General features: G+C 36.3%; 1 protein-coding gene across 2 annotated transcripts; it reads left to right on the forward strand.

Moving 5' to 3' along the window:
* The first annotated feature begins 191 nt into the window (after nt 1-191).
* On the forward strand, nt 192-21775 carry ttc21a (tetratricopeptide repeat domain 21A). Of its 2 annotated transcripts, none has more exons than XM_046846079.1 (29): nt 192-742; nt 898-1027; nt 1103-1213; nt 3766-3932; nt 4926-5048; nt 5169-5326; nt 5421-5505; nt 5918-6016; nt 8504-8696; nt 9303-9391; nt 9674-9871; nt 10922-11057; nt 13168-13325; nt 13605-13814; nt 15659-15897; nt 16305-16377; nt 16477-16587; nt 16680-16818; nt 17272-17372; nt 17593-17781; nt 17888-17998; nt 18086-18167; nt 18868-19018; nt 19411-19569; nt 19787-19988; nt 20337-20561; nt 20663-20783; nt 21296-21363; nt 21557-21775. In XM_046846079.1, the coding sequence occupies exons 1-29, from the start codon at nt 716-718 to the stop codon at nt 21632-21634; spliced, it is 3933 nt and encodes a 1310-aa protein (XP_046702035.1). In that variant the 5' UTR covers nt 192-715; the 3' UTR covers nt 21635-21775. The 2 variants fall into 2 exon arrangements, with proteins under 2 accessions (XP_046702035.1, XP_046702036.1); XM_046846080.1 differs by having other exon boundaries at nt 9677-9871.
* Nucleotides 21776-22039: the final 264 nt, after the last annotated feature.

Below are 22039 nucleotides of genomic sequence, written 5' to 3' on the forward strand. Positions count from 1 at the left end.
CAATAGAAAGAAATAAACATTTAGAATGGCTTCAATGTCTGTAATAGAAATCATATTGGTTTTGAACAAAACTGTAATGGTCCCTTTTGGCCTTTACTGATAACTTTTTATTTTATTTATTTATTTATTTTTTTTTGTAATTATTGGTAGCATGACGGGTCTAACTGATGCCATTATGGATCAATGAAATCTTTAGCAACTCACATTTCGGTATCTCCTGCACAGGTTATAGTTTTATGTTCAGCTATGAATCCAGACTCCACTCTGTTTCTATAGTTTATAATAGATTATGATAGAATATGATTATAATGATTTAATGATGTGTACACACACACACACACACACACACACATACACACACACTGCTTAATGGAAATTTGGTACCAATCATTTGAAATCAGTACAATTTCTGTGAAGGTTTCTAATTCTTTTCAGTAGGGAAGGTGAAATATTAAGAAGCCTATAGTTGTGTATGTTAGGAATTGAGGAGATCCAGAAGATCAGGCAAGCTAGACTTTAAATACAGGTGAACATTTGACACACAGTGGTTCAGTCTGTGAGCGATTAGTCAGCCTGTGCACTTCAGGTGTGTCCAGGTGTTGCCAAGCAACCAAAAAAAACACCTGCATCTCAGATTTTCCTCCGGTCTTCAGACATACAAGTGAATAAAGGCCGCTGAGACTTTGCGTTCACCAAAGACCAAGAAAAGTTCATTATGGCAGACTCCGATCCAACCTGCTTAGTAAGTGGAAGCAGTCATTTGTTTCTGAGCTGTAATTTAAGACCTAACTTGGATTATCATTCCAATTATCAAGCGTGCTCTTCCTCTCTCTCTCTCTGATCGTCAGGCAGATGTTTAAGTGTTTATATTTCATGATGGCTGTGTTTATACTTCAGGCTTCTCTTATATACCTGCTGAGGGAGCGATTGTACAGGCAGGTGATAAACACTGCACTAAACTACCTTAAACTCTACCCAAACGACCCTGTGCTCCTGTTCTTCAAGGCTTTTGCTGCTCTAAATGAAGGTAATGTATCGGGATCTTTGTGGACTTGTACGTTTGAACATGTTGATTGTTAATTATGTTTTGTGTGTGTGAAAGGACGCTTTCAGGAGGCTGTCAGGGAGCTGAACATTCTGAGAGACAAGCCTCAGGTGTCTCTGTGCTCAGTGATGGCCCTCCTGTGGGCACACAGGCAAAGAGAGACCACAGGTGAGCAGTCACAGGTCTCCTGTGTCAAGTCACACTGCAAACATTTACATTTATGGCATTTAGCAGACGCCCTTGTCCAGAGCCACATTCAAAAAGTGCTTTGAGTCTCCATTGATGAATAAATCTATACTGGTACACTAGATTACAAACTTGAGATAAATCAGCCTACAACTCTGTTGAGAGGATTTTTTTTAAATGTAAAAAAAAACAAAACAAAGCAAATCTGAAAAAGTGTTAGTATTTCAGGAAGAGGAAAGTCTTCACCCGTCGCAGTGACTCATGTTCAGACATGTAGGGGAAGTTCATTCCACCACTTCGGTGCCAGAACAGAGAAGAGCTTTGAGGTATACTTACTTGGTACCACTCGAGCAGTTCTGGAGGATCTCAGACAGCATGGTGCAGTGCAAGGAGTGATTTTACCAGATTTACTGTGCCCTATTATAATCATTGAATACTGAAAGGTCCTCACTTTGTCTGCTAAAACATCCAGTCCATTATTTTGCCAGTTAGTTACTTCCTTCTTATAGTAAGACACTGGAGAGAAATTGAAGAAGTCATTATCTTAGTTCTTAGTGCTCTTAGTTAGTAAGAGCACAGAGATATGACAGAATACAGCAGATAGGGTTAAGGGTCTTGCTCAAATGCTCAGCAGTAGTAGCTTGGCAGTACTGGGCGTGTGTGTGTGTGTGTGTGTGTGTGTGTGTGTGTGTGTGTGTGTGTGACAGTGTCCCAAGCATTGACGATGACACTACAGATGTTTTGAATAATTTTTTTTTTTAATCAATTAGCGCATAAAAGCTATTCTATGCATAGTGTTGTATTTAAACATTAAGTATGCAAATGTATGTACATTACTTCATTTGTTTATTCATCTTCAGTAATCTCTTGATCATTGGCAGGGCATCTGTGAAACAGGAACACTGGTTACGATACCAGGACATTAAAACACAACCACCAACCCCTGCTAAATCCTCTTTGGCCCTTGAGAAAGGCTTGTAAAACAATATGGACCAATTGCCGTATCATGCATAAAAATATGTAAAACATATCCATATCCAGTATAGAGTTTCTTTAGCTATTTTTAAATTATATCACTAACCTTTCCCAGTTGATCAATATCCTTGTTGGTATTTTTGCTTTAAAATTTTTAGTGTTTCCTTTTTTGTGCAAAGTGTCCATGCTTATGAACAATGTTTTTTTTTTTTTTTTTTTTTTTTCTTTCCTCCTTCTTGAAATCAGCTTCATTATGCGACAATCCTAAACCAAATTTGAAGAGTTTTAGGCTGCTTTTTTGTCTAAAATATTTAAGGGTTGTTTAATGTAATCAACAATAAGTCTCAGGAACACTGGATGGCATGCCAGAACAGAGGCACAGGATTGAACAGTTGAAATGGACTTATAGTTGAAATGGAAATCTTACCTACTGCACCAAATTGTCTGCCTTTTACAAAACAGTATCTTGAGATATACATATATATTTGAACAAAAGTAGTGGGACGCTTGTCTTTTCCAGCCACATGTGGTTCTTCCCAAAACTCTTACTACAAAGTTGAAGGCACACAATTGTACAGGATGTCTTTGGATGTGACAGCATTACATATTCCCTTCATTTGAACCAGCCCTCCTCACCCTACATCAGTAGCTGACCTTACTAACGCCCTTCTGGCTGAATGAAAACAAATCTCCACAATCACACTCCAAAATTTTGTGGAACATCTTACCAGAAGAGCGGAGCAAATGGTGGCAAAATGTGGAACATTTTCAAAAAAGCACACGAATCCTATGGTCCGGTGTCCACAGAAATGAGTTCATATATTTATTTTTCTTCTTCATATATCATTTCTCAATAACTACAACTTTCTCTCTTACTGTTAGAGCTTCTCTATCTATCTGCAATCCTTGGATAACCTGTTCATTAAAAGTCTTTACTGAAACTTCAGATTCTCTCTTGACTTGGTTTGAAAAGGTGTATTTACATTTATGGCACCACCCCTATTCAGAGCTACTTACTATTTACTGATTTTTTACAAGTGAGCAGCTGAGGGCCTTGCTCAAGGGCCCAGCAGTGGCAGCTTAGTGGTGCTAGGATATGAACACATGACCTCTGGTTCATGCTTATACAGACTACTGCACTTCTCTTTTGATTATCATCTCTGATAAAAACACTTGATATTTTTGGGTTTTAAAAACTCAGCTATTTAACACTTCCACATTATATATCCAAACCTCAGTAGTTCTATGTAAAGTACATTGTGATGCACCCCTCTATTACTGTTTACTGTTTGGTTCCATTAATTCCAGGGTATAGAACCCCAATCCAGCACCTTTTTTTGTAGCATCATCTCGTCCGTCCTTTTCATCTAATTGATCCAACTCTTTTAATAGTTTACTCTTAGAAACCATTACATTCTGTCTAGCTGTGTTTCACATAATTGTAAAATTAGTGATGAGTGTGAGGAAGGTGTTGTGTAAATAACAATGAAAGCTAATGAGATTAGTATTTAGTTTGTTCTATACATTTCCTTATTTCTCTCTGCTCTTTTGTTTGAGAGACGAAGAAGCAGTGTCTGAGCTGGAGTCCTGTTTAAAGAGAGCCAAGAGGACAGCTGGAGACAAGGCTTTGTACTATGTGGCACTGCTCTACTGGATTCTGGGAAGAAATCAAAAAGCCAAAGAGAACATAGACAAGATGCTTAAATTATCCAGTGGATCTTCAGAGGTTTGTGCGTTTATGTAAATCAGGGGTTTTCAACTAGTTCTGTGCCAGGGACCACCATTCTGACTAACAAGTAATCCGTGGCCCACTATTGTAAAAAGCGATCCATGCTGGTGCTGACTAGCAAACTTCACCTTAGTTAGAAACGTTAGCTAACAGCTCCACTGCAAATTTCAATTCATCAAAACTATTAAGCGTCTATTCAATAAAACCTGAATAATGTGTTTTCTTAACTCCGAGATGCTGGTCTGTTTCGCGCGCAAGATGAATGTGTACGTATATGACGCAAAACACAACGTTAGCAAAGCATAGGCCTGATAGGTGCAAAGCTAGCCTATCCTGTGTCAGTTTGAATATTTTAGATATTTTCATTAAATTCAGTTTTCCCACTAATGTGCAAATATTCTGGAAATGTTTGGAAAAATAAATTATGGAAAAAAGTGATTTTAATAGTGAAATTATGTAGGCTGTCACGGACCACAAGCAATGCCGCCGCGAACCACCAGGGGGCCGCGGACCACCGGTTGAAAACCCCTGATGTAAATGGTGAATTCTAAATCAAATGCTAAACTAAAAGGTACGATTAAAGTACATTATTTTAGTTAAATACTGTTTTACTTCAATTATTATTGGATTAAAAGTTTTGAAGACATGCAGGTAGTTGGTGTAAAAGAGGCAGATGTAGAGGACAGGGTGGTATGGAGACGGATGATCTGCTGTGGCGACCTCTAATAGGAGCAGCCGAAAGAAGAAGGATTTTTATTGGATTAAAAGTTTTATTATATAACATCATTTGCCAATTGATATGCTGAATTTTGATAAAGGCTTGGATGTATATCTGGATGTATATTGAGGTGGTATCACACCTCTTTGGTTTAATGAACCATTTTGCTTCATGTTCTGTCATGTTTTATTCATTCATTATTATATATAGTATAATGTATAAAGTATATATTTTTTAAAACAATGAACAGATACACAATTGTGTGTTTATAGGGACATATTCTTAAGTGCTGGATTGTCCTGACCTCAGAGAGTGATGTTGAACGATCTCATGCCACTCGATATTTTGACAGTGGCATTTTTGACATAAAGAACGTGTTTGGTTTAATGGGAAAGGTATTTAATTTCAAATTTGACGTTATTGTACTATTGATATATATTTTAAAATTTCAATGAGATAAGATTATACAATCAGTGTAGACTTGGCCTTGATTTTAATTTTTATACTGCTTATAGATCGAGTTTTTTATGGCGAGACAAAAAGAGTCCTATGCTTTGAATATCGTCAATCAGATCATAGCTTCCTATCCGGACTTCATTCCAGCTTTGGTTCTCAACATGAACATATTTATGGCTCTCCATAACTGGGAACATACCACTGAGGTGGCTGAAAGGTATGTCGGATATTGGTTTGGATTCAGTTATTGGAGAAATGTTCGAAGGTCAAATGTGATTTAATCATATTTTTTCTATTGACCTGGATTTCAGGATCCTAGAGATAGATGCACATAACTTAAAAGCGCTTCAGATGTTAAGTATAATCTCCGCAGCAAAGGATGGTGATGTAGAGAAGGTAATTATGTAGGTGTTGATCAAGAACATGTAACTTTTTGTGTTTATTCAGAGTGAATAACTGTGGTACATTTTTGCTCGTCAACCTTCTACCATTTGCAATGATTTAGGTATAGAATCAGACCTTTATTCACATAGTAGCAAATTTTAACATATGGTAACATATTTACATTGTCTCCATCTCTGTCTATACAGTACTGTTCCCCCCCTCAAATACGATTTAAAGCTGATTCTTTTAAATTATTTAGTGGCCAGCATTGGTCATTCATCAACATCATCAGCATTAGATTTATATTCAGGATAAACTTGCAGGGAAAAATTTTAGTAAAAATTCTGTATATCTATGATGATGATCCTTTGGGAAAATGGCTATAAAAATATAGTTGATTTGAATATGTATTTCTGTTCTATAGGCGAAAGAATATCTTCAGTTACTTCTGAATGCAGCTGAGGTCACAGAGCCCAGCACTCCCAGTCTTCATATGGAGGTCACCATGCCCATCAGCAGACTGGTGAGACATCTGCTTCATCTATCAGAGGGATTGGAGTATGCATATATATTACTTTATTAAGGGAAAATATTAAAAATGAAGTGTGATTTAGTGAGTGGGTATTTCATTGTTGTGATTTGTGGGTCTGTTCACCACTGCAGTAAAACAGGAGCCATACTTAACTGATATTTGTCCTTTAATTCTTCTTTACTTACATATTTATAGTACGTATTTATGTATTATGATTGCTTTTATTAATTGTGAGGTACAAACTACATCTACACATTTCGGATGATCAACAATGATGAAGCAATAATGAGTAAATATCCTGTGTTACCAAGATAAGGATTTCCCTTTTGAGCCTGGTTTAAATATTTCAGAATGTTTAAAACTGTTTGTTAAAGGGAGCACTGGTGGCTAAGGGACATTGAGGGATTAAATATTACCATAAGTATAATACAACTCGAATTCCAAAAATGTTGGGACATTTTTAAAATTTGAATAAAAGGAAAACTAAAAGCCTTTCAATTCACAATAGCTGATATTGTGTTTACAATAGAACAGGGAGAACATAAATGTTTGTGCATACATTTTTACACTTTTATGCACGAAATGAGCTCATTTCAAATTTTTTAATGCCTGGTAAAGGTCTCAAAAAAGTTGCCACAGGGGGATGTTTACCATGGTGTAGCATCTCCTCTTCTTTTCAAAACAGTTTGAAGATGTCTGGACATTGAGGTTATGAGTTTCTGGAGTTTTGCTGCTGGAATTTGGTCCCTTTTTTGCGTGATATTGGTTTCCAGCTGCTGAAGAGTTTGTGGTCGTCTTTGAAGTGATTTTTGTTTAATGATGCGCCAAATGTTCTCTATAGGTAAAAGATCTGGACAGCAGACAGGCAAATTCAGCACCCGGACTCTTCTACTACAAAGCCATTCTGTTGTAATAGCTGCAGTATGTGGCTTTTCATCGTCCTGCTGAAATACACAAGGCTTTTCCTGAAATACACGTCGTCTGAGGGGGAGCATATGTTACTCTAAAACCTTTATTAGAGTAACACATCCATTGTGCCTTCCAAAACATGCAAACTGCCCATACTGTATGCACTTATGCTGGCTTTTGAACTGGACGCTGATAACGCTGGAAGGTCCTCCTCCTCTTTAGCCTGGAGGACACAGCATCCATGATTTCCAACAAGAATGTCAAATCTGGATTCATCTGGCCATAGAATACTTTTTACTTTATAGAGCTTTAGTTTGCATGTGCAGATGGCATGGTGGATTGTGTTTACCGAAAGTGGTTTCTGGAAGTATTCCTGGGCCCATTTAGTAATGTCAATGACACAATCATGCCAATGAGTGATGTCTGAGGGCCTGAAGACCACGGGCATCCAACAAAGGTTTTCGGTCTTGTCCCTTACGTTCCGGGATTTCTCCAGTCTCTCTGAATCTTTTGATGATGTTTTGTACTGTAGATGATGAAATTTGCAAAGCCTTTGCAATTTGACTTTGAGGAACGTTGTTTTTAAAGTATTCCACAATCTTTTTACGCACTCATTAACAGATTGGTGACCCTCTGCCGAGCTTTACTTCTAAGAGACTCTGCCTCTCTGAGACATCCCTTTTTATAGTTAATCAAGTTACAGACCTGATGTTAATTAACTTGATTAGTTGCTAGATGTTCTTCCAGCTGAATATTTTCAAAATCTCTGGCTTTCTCAGCCCTGCAGATGAGCTTCCCTGAGACGGTGTCTGACAGTTTGAGCAGAAATTCTTTGGTTATGCAAACCGATTGGTGCAGCAACTGTCTGGGTGGCTGGTCTCAGACAATCTTAGAGGTGAAGATGCTGGATGTGGAGGTCCTGGGCTGGTGTGGTTACACGTGGTCTGCGGTTGTGAGGCCGGTTGGACGTACTGCCAAATTCTCTGAAAAAGCCTTTGGAGATGGCTTATGGTAGAGAAATGAACATTAAATTCACGGGCAACATTTCTGGTGGACATTCCTGCAGTCAGCATGCCAATCGCACACTCCCTCTAAACTTGCAACATCTGTGGCATTGTGCTGTGGTAAAACTGCACATTTTAGAGTGGCCTTTTATTGTGGCCACTTAAGGCACACCTGTGCAATAATCATGCTGTTTAATCAGCATCTTGATATGTCACACCTGGTGGATGGATTATCTCGGCAAAGGAGAAGTGCTCACCAACACAGATTTGGACAGATTTGTGAACAATATTTAAGAGAAATAGGCCTTTTGTGTACATAGAAAAGTCTTAGATCTTTAAGTTCAAATACAATTTTATTTTATTTGAGTTCAGCTCATGAAAAATGGGGGCAAAAACAAGTGTTGTGTTTATAATTTTGTTCTGTGTGTGTGCGTAATATATATATATATATATATATATATATATATATATATATATATATATATATATATATATATATATATATATGTGTGTGTGTGTGTGTGTGTGTGTGTGTGTGTGTGTGTGTTTTTTTCTTTTACAACAGTGTGGACACGATAAAGGTGTGGTGCAGATGCTGGTGTCATTTTTGCAGAAATGTGTGTTAAGAGCTCCAGACGATTCTGCCATAGCTTCTGAGCTCGGTTACCTCCTCACTCTCCAACACAAGTACAAAGAGGCCCACAAATGGTATACCAAGGCTCTGAATATTGACTCTGACAGTGTGGCTGCTATATCAGGTATTAGAAATAGTTAATAATTAAACAATAAAAAATAAAAAATAAATTAATAAATATATATATATATATATATATATATATATATATATATATATATATATATATATATATATATATATATATATATACACAGTACAGACCAAAAGTTTGGACACACCTTCTCATTCAAAGAGTTTTCTTTATTTTCATGACTATTAAAATTGTAGAGTCACACTGAAGGCATCAAAACTATGAATTAACACATGTGGAATTATATACATCAAAGTGTGAAACAACTGAAAATATGTCATATTGTAGGTTCTTCAAAGTAGCCACCTTTTGCTTAGATTACTGCTTTGCACACTCTTGGCATTCTCTTGATGCCTACTTTGAAGAACCTACAATATGAATTATTTTCAGTTCACTTTTTTGTTATGTATATAATTCCACATGTGTTAATTCATAGTTTTGATGCCTTCAGTGTGAATCTACAATTTTCATAGTCATGAAAATAAAGAAAACTCTTTGAATGAGCAGGTGTGTCCAAACTTTTGGTCTGTACTGTATATATAATATATATAAACTTTTGGTCTGTACTGAATATATATATAATTTTTACATGTTTAGGTATGATCAGGTGTAAGCTGATGGATGGGCTATTGGAAAAAGCAGCAGAGCAGCTGGAGTTCTTTCATGCATCACTCGGAGGCTCAGCAGTATGTCAGTCATTTCAACGTAGAAGCTCTATTACTACTATCTTGACAAATTACTCTAAAATCCATTTTATATATATTTTAATGGTATGGTCTCTCTTTTGAGTCTGGTTTCTGTTAAATATTTTTCTTCAGAGTTTTTCCTTGCCACAAACAACTCAGGCTTTCTCATTAGGACTTAAATTACATATTTGTATTGCTATGTGACTGGCAATTGTGAATCTGAATAAAATTAAATGTAATTTCATATACAGTATTTGGTATAACCATGTATACATCATCTAGCAGGAAATCATACTTTTGCAAGCAATACTGGCCATGAAGAAAGGAGCAGATCAGGAGAGTATGGTCGCAATGCTGAAGGAGGCCACAGAGCTCCATTTTCAGACTCTTAAAGGCCTACCACATGGTGTGGACTACCTACAGAGACTTGACCTCAATTTTCTGCTCCAGGTTGTCAACATGCATCTTGCCAACAGTCAGGTGCTTTTCTGCTTCTTCTTGCTTTTTTGAGAATGATGAGCCTTTTTTGATATTTGTGCTGTCTAAGTGAAGAATTGCAGAGAGCTGTTTGTAGTGAGAAGTGTGTTTTAGACATATTAGCTTCCTTTCTGCTTTTATGCCTCAATGTGGCAAAATCATAAACTAAGAATTTTAACTAACACAAGCAGAATCAAAAGGTTTTATTGCCAGGTACAGCAAAGGGTTCAGCAAAGAGCACTTTACAGTACTATGAATTTGTCTTCGTGTCAGGTGCAAACATATACACATATGAAATGTGTACACAATTTTTAAATAAACTATAATGAATTAAATCATTGCTGGTATAAATACTGGATTTAAATTCTTAGTTTTGCCATCCTGAAATGGTGTGTCACAGAGACATTACAAATGCACAGACCTAAAATAGGAGTAAAAGTAAAATTCCCATTGCTAGCAGGAATAACTTAACTTTAGCTTTGGATGGTCCAGCATTAAAATGTTCCCCATGGGGAAACAGTGTGAACATATTGTGCTCCTTGAGGCAAATCTGGTACTTGTATGAACTTGTATGATTATCTGGCTACAGGTATGAAGCCACAGGTGGGAAGAATTGAGAATTTTATTCGTTTGTTTGTTTATTTCCAATCTACTTCAATTGGTTATTGGTTGAGTTGTATTTGACTTGAATGTATTCTGTACATATTTGTGCTTCTGGAGTATATTTGTGTGTCATGTGTTGTTGTAGTTGTCTATTCCTCCTATGTGTTTTATGATGTTGGTATTGTATATGAATAGATGAATGTTGGTAACAGATCAGAGCAAATTCATACTTGAACCCATTGTTTAGTCAAACTCTACTTCTTTCAATGCTCACATTTAAAAAAAAAATAACATTGACTTACTATATTGTGGAGTGGTTGCAACCTTTTCTTTGTCTTTGGCCTGTAGCCAACCCTTTCCAGTAGGTTTTGCCCTTTGGCTTACAATTTAATTACACTGAGTCCTGGTAATCCATGCTTTTTAAAACAAACACTTTTTGCTGTTGTTTAGGATATGCCACATGTTGCTGGTCAACCCTATCCCTTTGGGCTGAAGCATGCCTGTATGATTCTAGAAGCTGCAATTAAAGCTGCTCCCTGTGTGTTGGCAAACTGCTATTACATGGCACATGTCAAATTCCTTACAGGTATGTGATGATATTTAAAATGCAATGCTTTGGGGCTCAACTAAATGAAATGAGTGTTTGACTACATATAAAGTAATAGTGAATGGTTTGTTCTTATATGGTATTGTATAATAACAAGTTAATGGAAAAAACTTGAGCAGAGATTCCTGGTTGTCCAATCAATTGCCAGGTTGCTTTTTATTTATGTTTAACCCCTTAATTTTTAAGGTGAAGGAACACGTTTATACAGTGAGGAAAATAAGTATTTGAACACCCTGCTATTTTGCAAGTTCTCCCACTTAGAAATCATGGAGGGGTCGGAAATTGTCATCGTAGGTGCATGTCCACTGTGAGAGACGTAATCTAAAAAAAAAAAAAAACAGAAATCACAATATATGATTTTTAAACTTTTTATTTGTATGATACAGCTGCAAATAAGTATTTGAACACCTGTCTATCAGCTAGAATTCTGACCCTCAAAGACCTGTTAGTCTGCCTTTAAAATGTCCACCTCCACTACATTTATTATCCTAAATTCGATGCACCTGTTTGAGGTCGTTAGCTGCATAAAGACACCTGTCCACCCCATACAATCAGTAAGAATCCAACTACTAAAATGGCCAAGACCAAAGAGCTGTCCAAAGACACTAGAGACAAAATTGTACACCTCCACAAGGCTGGAAAGGGCTATGGGGAAATTGCCAAGCAGCTTGGTGAAAAAAGGTCCACTGTTGGAGCAATCATTAGAAAATGGAAGAAGCTAAACATGACTGTCAATCTCCCTCAGACTGGGGCTCCATGCAAGATCTCACCTCGTGGGGTCTCAATGATCCTAAAGAAGGTGAGAAATCAGCCCAGAACTACACGGGAGGAGCTGGTCAATGACATTAAAAGAGCTGGGACCACCGTTTCCAAGGTTACTGTTGGTAATACACTAAGACGTCATGGTTTGAAATCATGCATGGCACGGAAGGTTCCCCTGCTTAAACCAGCACATGTCCAGGCCTGTCTTAAGTTTGCCAATGACCATCTGGATAAACCAAAGGAGTCATGGGAGAAAGTCATGTGGTCAGATGATATAATGACATAATTCCACTAAACGTGTTTGGAGGAAGAAGAATGATGAGTACCATCCCAAGAACACCATCCCTACGGTGAAGCATGGGGGTGGTAGCATCATGCTTTGGGGGTGTTTTTCTGCACATGGGACAAGGCGACTGCAATGTATTAAGGAGAGGATGACCGGGGCCATGTATTGCGAGATTTTGGGAAACAACCTCCTTCCCTCAGTTAGAGCATTGAAGATGGGTCGAGGCTGGGTCTTCCAACATGACAATGACCCGAAGCAGACAGCCAGGATAACCAAGGAGTGGCTCTGTAAGAAGCATAATCAAGGTGCTGGCGTGGCCTAGGCAGTGTCCAGACCCAAACCCAATAGAGAATCTTTGGAGGGAGCTCAAACTCCGTGTTTCTCAGCGACAGGCCAGAAACCTGACTGATCTAGAGAAGATCTGTGTGGAGGAGTGGGCCAAAATCCCACCTTCAGTGTGTGCAAACCTGGTGAAAAACTACAGAAAATGTTTGACCTCTATAATTGCAAACAAAGGCTACTGTACAGAATATTAACATTGACTTTCTCAGGTGTTCAAATACTTATTTGCAGCTGTATCATACAAATAAATAGTTAAAAAATCATACATTGTGATTTTTGGATTTTTTTTTTTTTTAGATTATGTCTCTCACAGTGGACATGCACCTACGGTGACAATTTCAGACCCCTCCATGATTTCTAAGTGGGAGAACTTGCAAAATAGCAGGGTATTCAAATACTTATTTTCCTCACTGTAGCTGCTGTAACATAAAAAAAAAAAGAAAAACTAACTTGTGTGCTAAAACATTAGATGTATTGAATGTATGTTATGATAAATTGTTAATCAATCAATAAAAAAAATACAAATTGATCATTAGTAATTGTCAGTCGAGAGGAAATCAACACTTGCTGAAATAGAAAAATAATCAGCAATTAATCCATTATATCAAGCTTACTTCCGAATAACAGCAGTCTTGGTCATGGTTTCTTCTTTATATATTATAAATAGAATCTTTTGAATAACTCAGCCTATATTCAAAGGTGATCAGGCAGCTGCTCAGCAATTTCTGAACATCTGTATGGAGAAGGATCCCTCCATTCCTGAGGTCCATTTAATCCAGGCCAAACTTCACCTTCATGCAGGAGATTACAGCAAGTGCCTCAGCAGTTTGGAGACTGGCGTTAGCTATAACTTTGAAGTGAGTCAAAAAGTACCTTTTATTTACTATAATTGTTTGCTGAATATTTCCTTTTCGGTAAGTTTTGCCTAATATACTATATTCTGTCATCTGATAACATCTTACCAGAATTTATCAACTATATTGCATTGTTAAATGTAGTTGCATATATTTACTTTGTGTGTACGTATACTGCATCTATAACCATTTTTGTGTGAAAGTCTACTGCATTTATAACCATTTTTTAAATCTGGGTCAACTATTAAAACTATTAAAGGCCTGCTGGGTATGTTTTTTCAGTTAAGACAGAAGCCACAGTATAATTTAATCAAAGCCAGAGCTCTAAAGAGAGCTGGACAGCTGTCTGAGGCGATCCAGTGTCTCCACATGGTGATAAGCATGCCGGGGGTCAAAAGGATCGTTAAGACACAAGAAAACCTGATCTCTCGCAGTGAGCGAGTTTCTTTTTTCCTGGAGCTAGCAGATGCCCTACGGTTAAATGGAGAGCAGGTATTAGCTTTAATGTAAAACCTTTTTGGTACAGGTTTGCACTGAAAGTGATCTTTGCATACACCAGTGGTGGGCCGTCAGGTCCAGCAAGGACTATCAGAAGCACTGATCTAGATTTACAACCTAAGTTCTAATATTTGTTACATGAAATTGTATTTATTTATTTCGAACAGTTTATTCTCTTCATTTTGTAGTATTTCTCTTGACTGCACTACTTCCAGTACGTGTATGTGGATGTTAGATTTTTTGTCCAATCAGATTTCAAACTTTATGTGCTGCCATGTCAATCTAATCTGCCCAGGGCCTTCAAAGTCAGTACTGCTGGTCTTTTTACCTTAGTCTCTATTAGCAATAGGTCTGTTTCTTTAACCAATCAGATTTAAAATTCACCTCGCAGTGCCAGCTAGCTGGCCCAGAATAATGTCAGCATTTTTCCGTCCTCTGATTGGTGGAGAAAGAGGCCTTGACTTGCAAAACAGGTCTGTAATGATCTGTACACATTAATACATCTGAATTAGACTTTTTTTTTGCCTACGGAGGAAGAGAAATTTATTAGGTCTCGGATATACTTAAAAATCAATTTTCAAGAAAAGCTAGACATCGTGAGGAGAGGTCGGCCAACCCAGACGCTAGCTAGCTTGTCTCAGCCCAGGAAAGGGTTTGATTGGCACTTCCAGACCAGTGCCTATAAGCGGTACCACTGGATTACAGCCTCTAAAGAGCGGAGCAAATTATGAGTCTGCATCTCTGGTGAGTAGATTGTAATTTATTTAAATGTTTATGTTTTTGTCATGTTATTAGACAAATATTAATTCTGAACTGCTCCAGATGATGTAGGTGGCACAGTTGCAGTTGTAGTGTAGAGGTTTGTAGCTTGCGTTAGTAAAACGGTATTCAGTTGTTATATTGCGTTTTTGTACAGTATTGATGGTTTCTATGATTGCAGCATGATTCGTGATAGTGTAAATCCCCACTGAAGGCACAGGTAACAAATGCACGGCCCACCACTGGTATACACTGTATGCTATATATGTATAATAATTGCATAAACTTCTTCACTTTATATTCATTTTATTGAGATATATATATATATATATATATATATATATATATATATATATATATATATATATATATATATATATATATATATATATATATATATAATAAATAAAAATATACTGCCCATTAAAAAAAAAAAAAAAAAAAGTCACACTAATATTTTGTTGCCCTGGCTTTAGCTTTGATTACGGCACACATTTGCCTTGGCATAGTTTCCATAGGCTTCTGCAATGTCACAACAATTATTCCTGTCCAGAGTTACAGTAAATTTTTGTATTGGTGGTGGTAGAGTCGGACCGCTTCTCCAGCACATCTAAAAGATTCCCAACTGTAGCAACCACAGATCATAGCACTGCCCCCACAGGTTTGTACATGATGCATCAGTTCATCCACCTCTCTTCTTACCCTGATGCACCCATTACTCTGGAACAGGGTATATCTGGACTCATTAGACCACATGACCACCTTCTATTGCTCCAGAGACTAATCTTAATAATTTTACCCTTCTGAAGCAGATTAACATCTTTTTCACGACCACAGGATGCGTCTTCTGACATGGTTGTTTAAGAAATGAGAAGCTACTCACTGCATCAGTTATGGTTAAATAACTTGTTGCCAGCTGAAACATGATCATCCATGCAGTTATTATCCACTAGGAGGCTCTTAAATATTTGCTTAATTAAATCCAGGTGGTGACTTATTTTTTTTTTGGGTATGGGCAGTGTATGTGTGTGTATGCATTTGTATGTATGTGTGTAATTTTTATTTTTGTTTTTTTAAAGCATGAGGCTACAAAGGTTATACAAGATGCGATGTGGCAGTTTAAGGACACCCCTGAGGAAGTGAGGGTTATGATTGCTAATGTAGACTTGGCCTTAGCTAAAGATAATATTGATGCAGCTCTGAATGCACTGGGAAATATAATTCCAGGGGAGCCCATCTACATACATGCCAAGGAGAAGATGGCCTGCATTTACCTTGAACGATTGAGAAATAAGAGACTCTACATAGCATGTTACAGGTGAATGCATTAAGAATAACCTTAAATACCAAAGTGTTTTTTTGTGCAAATATTTACTGTAGTGTAAATGGTGGGAGGGCAGTGTGCTATACAGATGGCTTGGATAACCAAATACCTGCATTTTCTGAACATATAAGAACAATAGCATTACATGTGTTCATTCAGAATCCAATTCACAAATATAGCTGAGCTTGACGCTTCACTCCTCACAGTTTATTTACACTTCTGTTTACTAGGATAGAATCTTAACTGCTGCTTCTACTGCTGAACCACTGCCCAAATAAAGCTACCGCTGTGCAATAATTAGCATGGTCATGGCCATTAACATATAATAGTTGTTCTACCTCTTGCTCTTCATTATTACCAATTTCCTATTAAACTAAAAAAATAATTCATAAATGTTTTAGAGAAATCTCCAAACATCTACCTGGACTTTACTCTACTGTGTTGCTTGGTGATGCTTTCATGAAGATACAAGAGGTACATGTGGATTTTTCATTTTTAGTATTTTAATGATTAACATTTTTCAAATACTTTTATTGACATAAAAAAAATAATAACTTGTTTGTTACTTCATAGCCAGATAAAGCTATTAAAGTCTATCAAGAAGCAGTAAAAATGGCACCCAATGACGCAACACTTGCCAAGAAAATTGGCCAAGCCCTGGTGAGAACACACCAGTACGACAAGGCAAGTGACCTGTTTTTTTAGGGGAGATGGGTTATGTGCCAAATGATGAAAGTATTTCTTATATGTGACCCTTTTTGATTACTATCCCTCAGGCTGTTAACTACTATGAAACTGCTCTCAACACCAGTTTAATGGACTCTGTTTGTTTAGAGCTGGCTGAGCTTCTGCTTAAACTTAAGGAATTTGAAAGAGCTGAGAAAATCATACGGAAGGCATTGGATCATAAAGAAAGTAAAATCTCTTCATATATATTATATATTTAGTTCATGAAAGAAATATGTTTATGAGTTGATCTGTCATTTTACACTGTATTTGCCTGTTAGATTTTTACATTTACATGCAATAAGTGCTATTAAAAAACCTATTAAAAGGGTTACATTTTTGTCTCTCTGGGTGAACCTTTATATGTAGAACCCTACCACAGTGTTTCTCTTGAAAGAGAAAGTGATTAGAAATTGTTTATAGTAAAATCCTGAGGTAAAAATGAGACAGTAAGTAATTAAAAACACGTCTGATGTATGATGCATTAGTGATACTATTTTATCACTCATTAAAGATACAGAGATTACATTAAAATATTAATAGACTTCATTTACAACCGGCTTTTAGTACTTTCTCTGATGAGTGTTTAAAAAAACAACAACAGCAAAAAAAACTTATACTGCATATGTCATGTTTCCTTAGGCACGGATCTGACCAGCATGATGAATGATGTAAAATTTTCACAAATGCTTATAAAAATTCTGCAGGCTAGAAATGAACTATGCCTAGAAAAGATACAAGAGGTCAGTGGATGTTGATTTTATTGTTTTACATACTCTATATGGCCATAGGTACGTGTACACCTGACGGTCACACTTATACAGTATGTGGACCTTTCAAGTTGTATAAAAAGTGTTTGTAAGTTGTAGTGTTAAGATTTAGATTGAGATTCTCTAATTTAAGACTTAATTCTGCACCCATTTTATGACCTTTTTTGTTGTTGTTGTTTCTACTCGCTGTCAGATCTCTGATATCCAGCAGAAGATTATGAGACGTCTGCCATTTGAGCAGCCTGAGATCAAAGAGGAGCAGAGGAAAGTGGCAGCAGCTATTTGTTTTTTGCAGGCCCATGAGTATCGCCAAAAATCTGATTTAGAGAGAGCGAGGCAGTGCTATTCGGAGGCTCTGAGCTATACTCCAGATGACATAGAGGTCACCTCAATAAGTGTCATTTTTCATATTTAGAAAAGTCAGTAAGCTAACAGACTGTTTTCTTAATTATACATATATATTTATATATTTATTCTCTTTTCTGTAGGTTTATTTAGGGATTGTGCAGTTGTACTACGTACACCACCGATTGGATTACTGTGAAGACCATTGTCTTAAGATATTGAATCTCAATGAAAATCATGTTAGCGCCAATATGGTACTGTATATATTTGTGTGTACATTTGTAGTGTATCATGCCTAAGTCTAAGCATTGTATCATGTCCATGTTTCTGCACATTTAAAGCTGTTAGCTGACGTGCTGTTCCAGAGAAACGAAAAAGAAGAAGCCCTTAAGCTGTACACAAATATCTTATACAAACTGCCAGGTATTGATCATGGAAGAAAATATGTGAGTAACTAATATACACTATATGGACAAAAGCTTTGAATGTATTACTGTACCCCAGGCTTTATCAAAAACGAGACAACGTTCCTCCAGAACCCTGGTGCTACACTAAACAACAACATTGAGCTACAACACAACACAAAGCTACATAAAGTGCATCGAGTGCAACCTAGTGCAGACGAAAAACAGTGCAGACAGACAACACAAGACAAAAATAACCCAAGATAGCGCCGACCAGTAAACCTACTCTGATATACAGTACTGTGCAAAGATTATAGGTTATTATAACAGCAACCTGGGAATAAATGTAGAATTGGATGTTTTGAAAGAACATAAACATTTTGGTAACAAACCTTTGTCTTGATAGTGTGCTCTGCATTGTCTATCTTGTACAACTGACCACCACACCCCTATGACTTTTTTTTTCCAAAATGTTGCCACAAAGTTGGCAGTAAACAAGTGAATTAATTGTATTTTTATGCTGTAGCACTACAATTTCCTTAATGGAAACAAAGTGGTTGAGCCCAAATCCTTATCCAGCATGATTCTCAGAAAAGTTAGGTTACTTTAAAATAATTAAATGTTCAAAAACACATTGATGCGATGGTCAGGTTCGCACATTTTTTTGTGTAGCAAAATTTCACAGAACTTTCTGACAATATTGCTTTTGTGTGCAACAGACAACTTCCATGCCCTGGTGAAATTTCTCCACATGTTACACTGGGTGGGAAGACTGGATGAAGTGCTGCCCTTCTTTGAGAAATGTGTAGCTTACTCTCCAGCTGCAGTTAGAGAACCAGGTTACAACTACAGCAAAGGCCTCTATTACTGGTCAGTATCAAGCAAACCTCACTGTAAGATCTTTACTTATAATGTATAAGAGTGAGATGGGCAGCATGGTTATCAGTATTTGTAAGTTGTCGCTACCAGGTTTTTATTACCCGTTCTGTGCCTAACCACAGAGTCTGCTGTTTGTGCTGAAAGTGTGTTTGACAGTGGAAGAACAGTTTGTTTTTGTAAAGATCACACAATATAGACTTCTAAAAAAAATATATAAATATATTATATAATAAACATCAACAGATGAAAATACTTATTAAAAGCATGTTTTCTAACAAAGGAAAACATCTAAAAATTGTGCATTTGTACAACTGTTAATCATAACATAACATTTAGGTCAGCTAAGCAGGTGCTGTATATGAAATATGATCTATCTGTATTAGGCATGCATACCGTGTACAGGAGGCAATGACGCATCTAAACCAGGCCAGGAGGGATGCAGAATGGGGGGAGGATGCACTTGAGCTGATGGTGCACATCTGTCTTAACCCAGACAAGAAGACATTTGGAGGAGAAGTGTTTGAGAGCTCAGAGGGCTCAAGGTACAGATGTGTTTTATTAGAATGATTGAACATTTTATTACAATTTCTTTTACTATTTAAGTTTTTCAAATATTCACAATATTTGTAGAACTTATTAGCAGGTTGTTCTTAGATTCCAATGTGACCCTAATTATATCTGTTGCTTGCATGGTTGTTGAAATTACTTTTTTAGTAATCTAGCCTTCATTTGTCCTAATTATTCTCTTCGATTTTCCAGCTCCAGTGTGCCACTTGTCCTTGATGATCAAAAGTTAATAGGAATGAACTTAGCCCAGAATCTGCTCAGAGAATTCCAACCCCGCTCCAAAGCAAGCCAGGACAAGGCCACAATCCTTTACAACCTCTGTCTGATCTACAGCAAAGAGCCGAAACAAATAGAGAGTGCTGTTCGTGTTCTCTCTGACATGATGGAAAAGAAGGTAATCCAGGATTTTTGATGACATGCATACATGAACTTCACGAAAACAGTGAAAACATCACGTAAAATATGCAAAAATGTTGATGTAATACTGCATCTCAGAGATAAAGTGTGATTCATAAGCTTTACGTTACTATCAATAAGGAACAATGTTAGCACTGTTTATGCAGAAACTGATTATACACTGAATGCTGGTGTGAGAGGGAAAGCATTTGGAAGCATATAACAGGCTAACATTTTCAGCCTACACTTTATACATCTCTTTATACATTTTATTGTTATTGTAAGTCAATAAGTGTAGTTTGATGAAAATGTGGATGTGTGAACTTAGTTTTCTTCATGGCTGTAGGTGATGTTGGAGACCTTATTGCTCATAGTAGCCCAGGCACTTCTGCTTCTTAAACAGGCTCCCAAAGCAAGAAACTTCTTAAAAAGGATCAATAAGATGAACTGGAGTTCTGGCATTGCTGAGAACTTTGAGAAAAGCTGCCTGCTCCTTGCTGACATGTACATCAAATCAGGAAAATATGTGAATGCAGATAAGCTTTTGGATGATTGTATTCGATACAATACGGTACGAAACTTTCACATAAGTAAATATCAATGATTATGCAATTTTCTACTTAAAAAAGGTTTATTTTATATGCTGCTGTGTTTTGCATTGTAACTATGCAGTCATGCAGCAAGGCATATGAGTACAAAGGCTTCATAATGGAAAACGATCAGAGGTACAAAGATGCTGCTGAGCAATACGAACTGGCCTGGAAATATAGCTACTGCATTGACCCTGCAATTGGTAGGGATTTTGTCTCAGCACAAAGCTTTCACAGTTTAATTCAATTAGAATAAATAAAAACTGAATTGTTACTATACAAGTATAGTGCGTGTGTGTGTGTGTGTGTGTGTGTGTGTGTGTGTATAGTGTATATACTGTGTGTGTGTGTGTGTGTGTGTGTGTGTGTGTGTGTGTGTGTGTGTGTGTATGTATGTATGTATGTATGTATGTATGTATGTATGTATGTATGTATGTATGTATGTATGTATGTATGTATGTATGTATATATATATATATATATATATATATATATATATATATATATATATATATGTATGTATGTATGTGTATGTATATATATATATATATATATATATATATATATATATATATATATATATATATATATATATATATATATATATATATATATATATATATATATATATATATATATATATATATATATATATATATATATATATATATACAGTATATCAAGTCACTAACTGCTACCCTTTTTCTCATCACAGGATACAGACTTGCATTTAATTTTCTGAAGTGCAGGAATTACACACAGGCCATTGATATCTGTCATCAGGTTTGTATGACTAATAAAATAAATAATGACTAAATAAATGAAGCCCTGAGAATTGTATTGTATCAGGTTTCTCATATCTTCTTACTGTAGTAGGAGAGAGATGTACATGGTCTGACTTAACACTTCATATTTTATACCTATCCACTGTAACATTCATGAAATATGTGGATTTTTCTGTGTTTTATTCTTTCAGGTTCTTCATGAGCATCCCGATTACCCTCAGATCCGAAATGAAATTCTGAACCGGGCCCAGCTGTCTTTGAGACCATGAGCACAAACAGACATTTAATCACCCTGTAGCACATTTATAGTACAAGGACGTGTTTTATTTACCACCTCACTAACTGATTTAAGAGCAATGTAGACTAGATAAAAGTATTTGAATTGTAGCATACATATATATATATATATATATATATATATATATATATATATATATATATATATATATATATATATATATATATATATATATATATATATATATATATATATATATATATATATATATATATATATATTTTTTTTCCCCTAAAGATATAATTAAACACACAATAGATGTGCAGCTCTAATGTCTTCATATACATATTTAAAAAAAGAAAACATTCATCATTTAAAATGAACATATTAGACTGTTTAAGTTTTTAAGATGTGGATACTGGTGTGTGTAAGCATG

The sequence above is a fragment of the Silurus meridionalis genome, chromosome 4 (genome assembly GCF_014805685.1).
Source record: "Silurus meridionalis isolate SWU-2019-XX chromosome 4, ASM1480568v1, whole genome shotgun sequence".
NCBI classification, from domain to species: Eukaryota; Metazoa; Chordata; class Actinopteri; order Siluriformes; family Siluridae; genus Silurus; species Silurus meridionalis.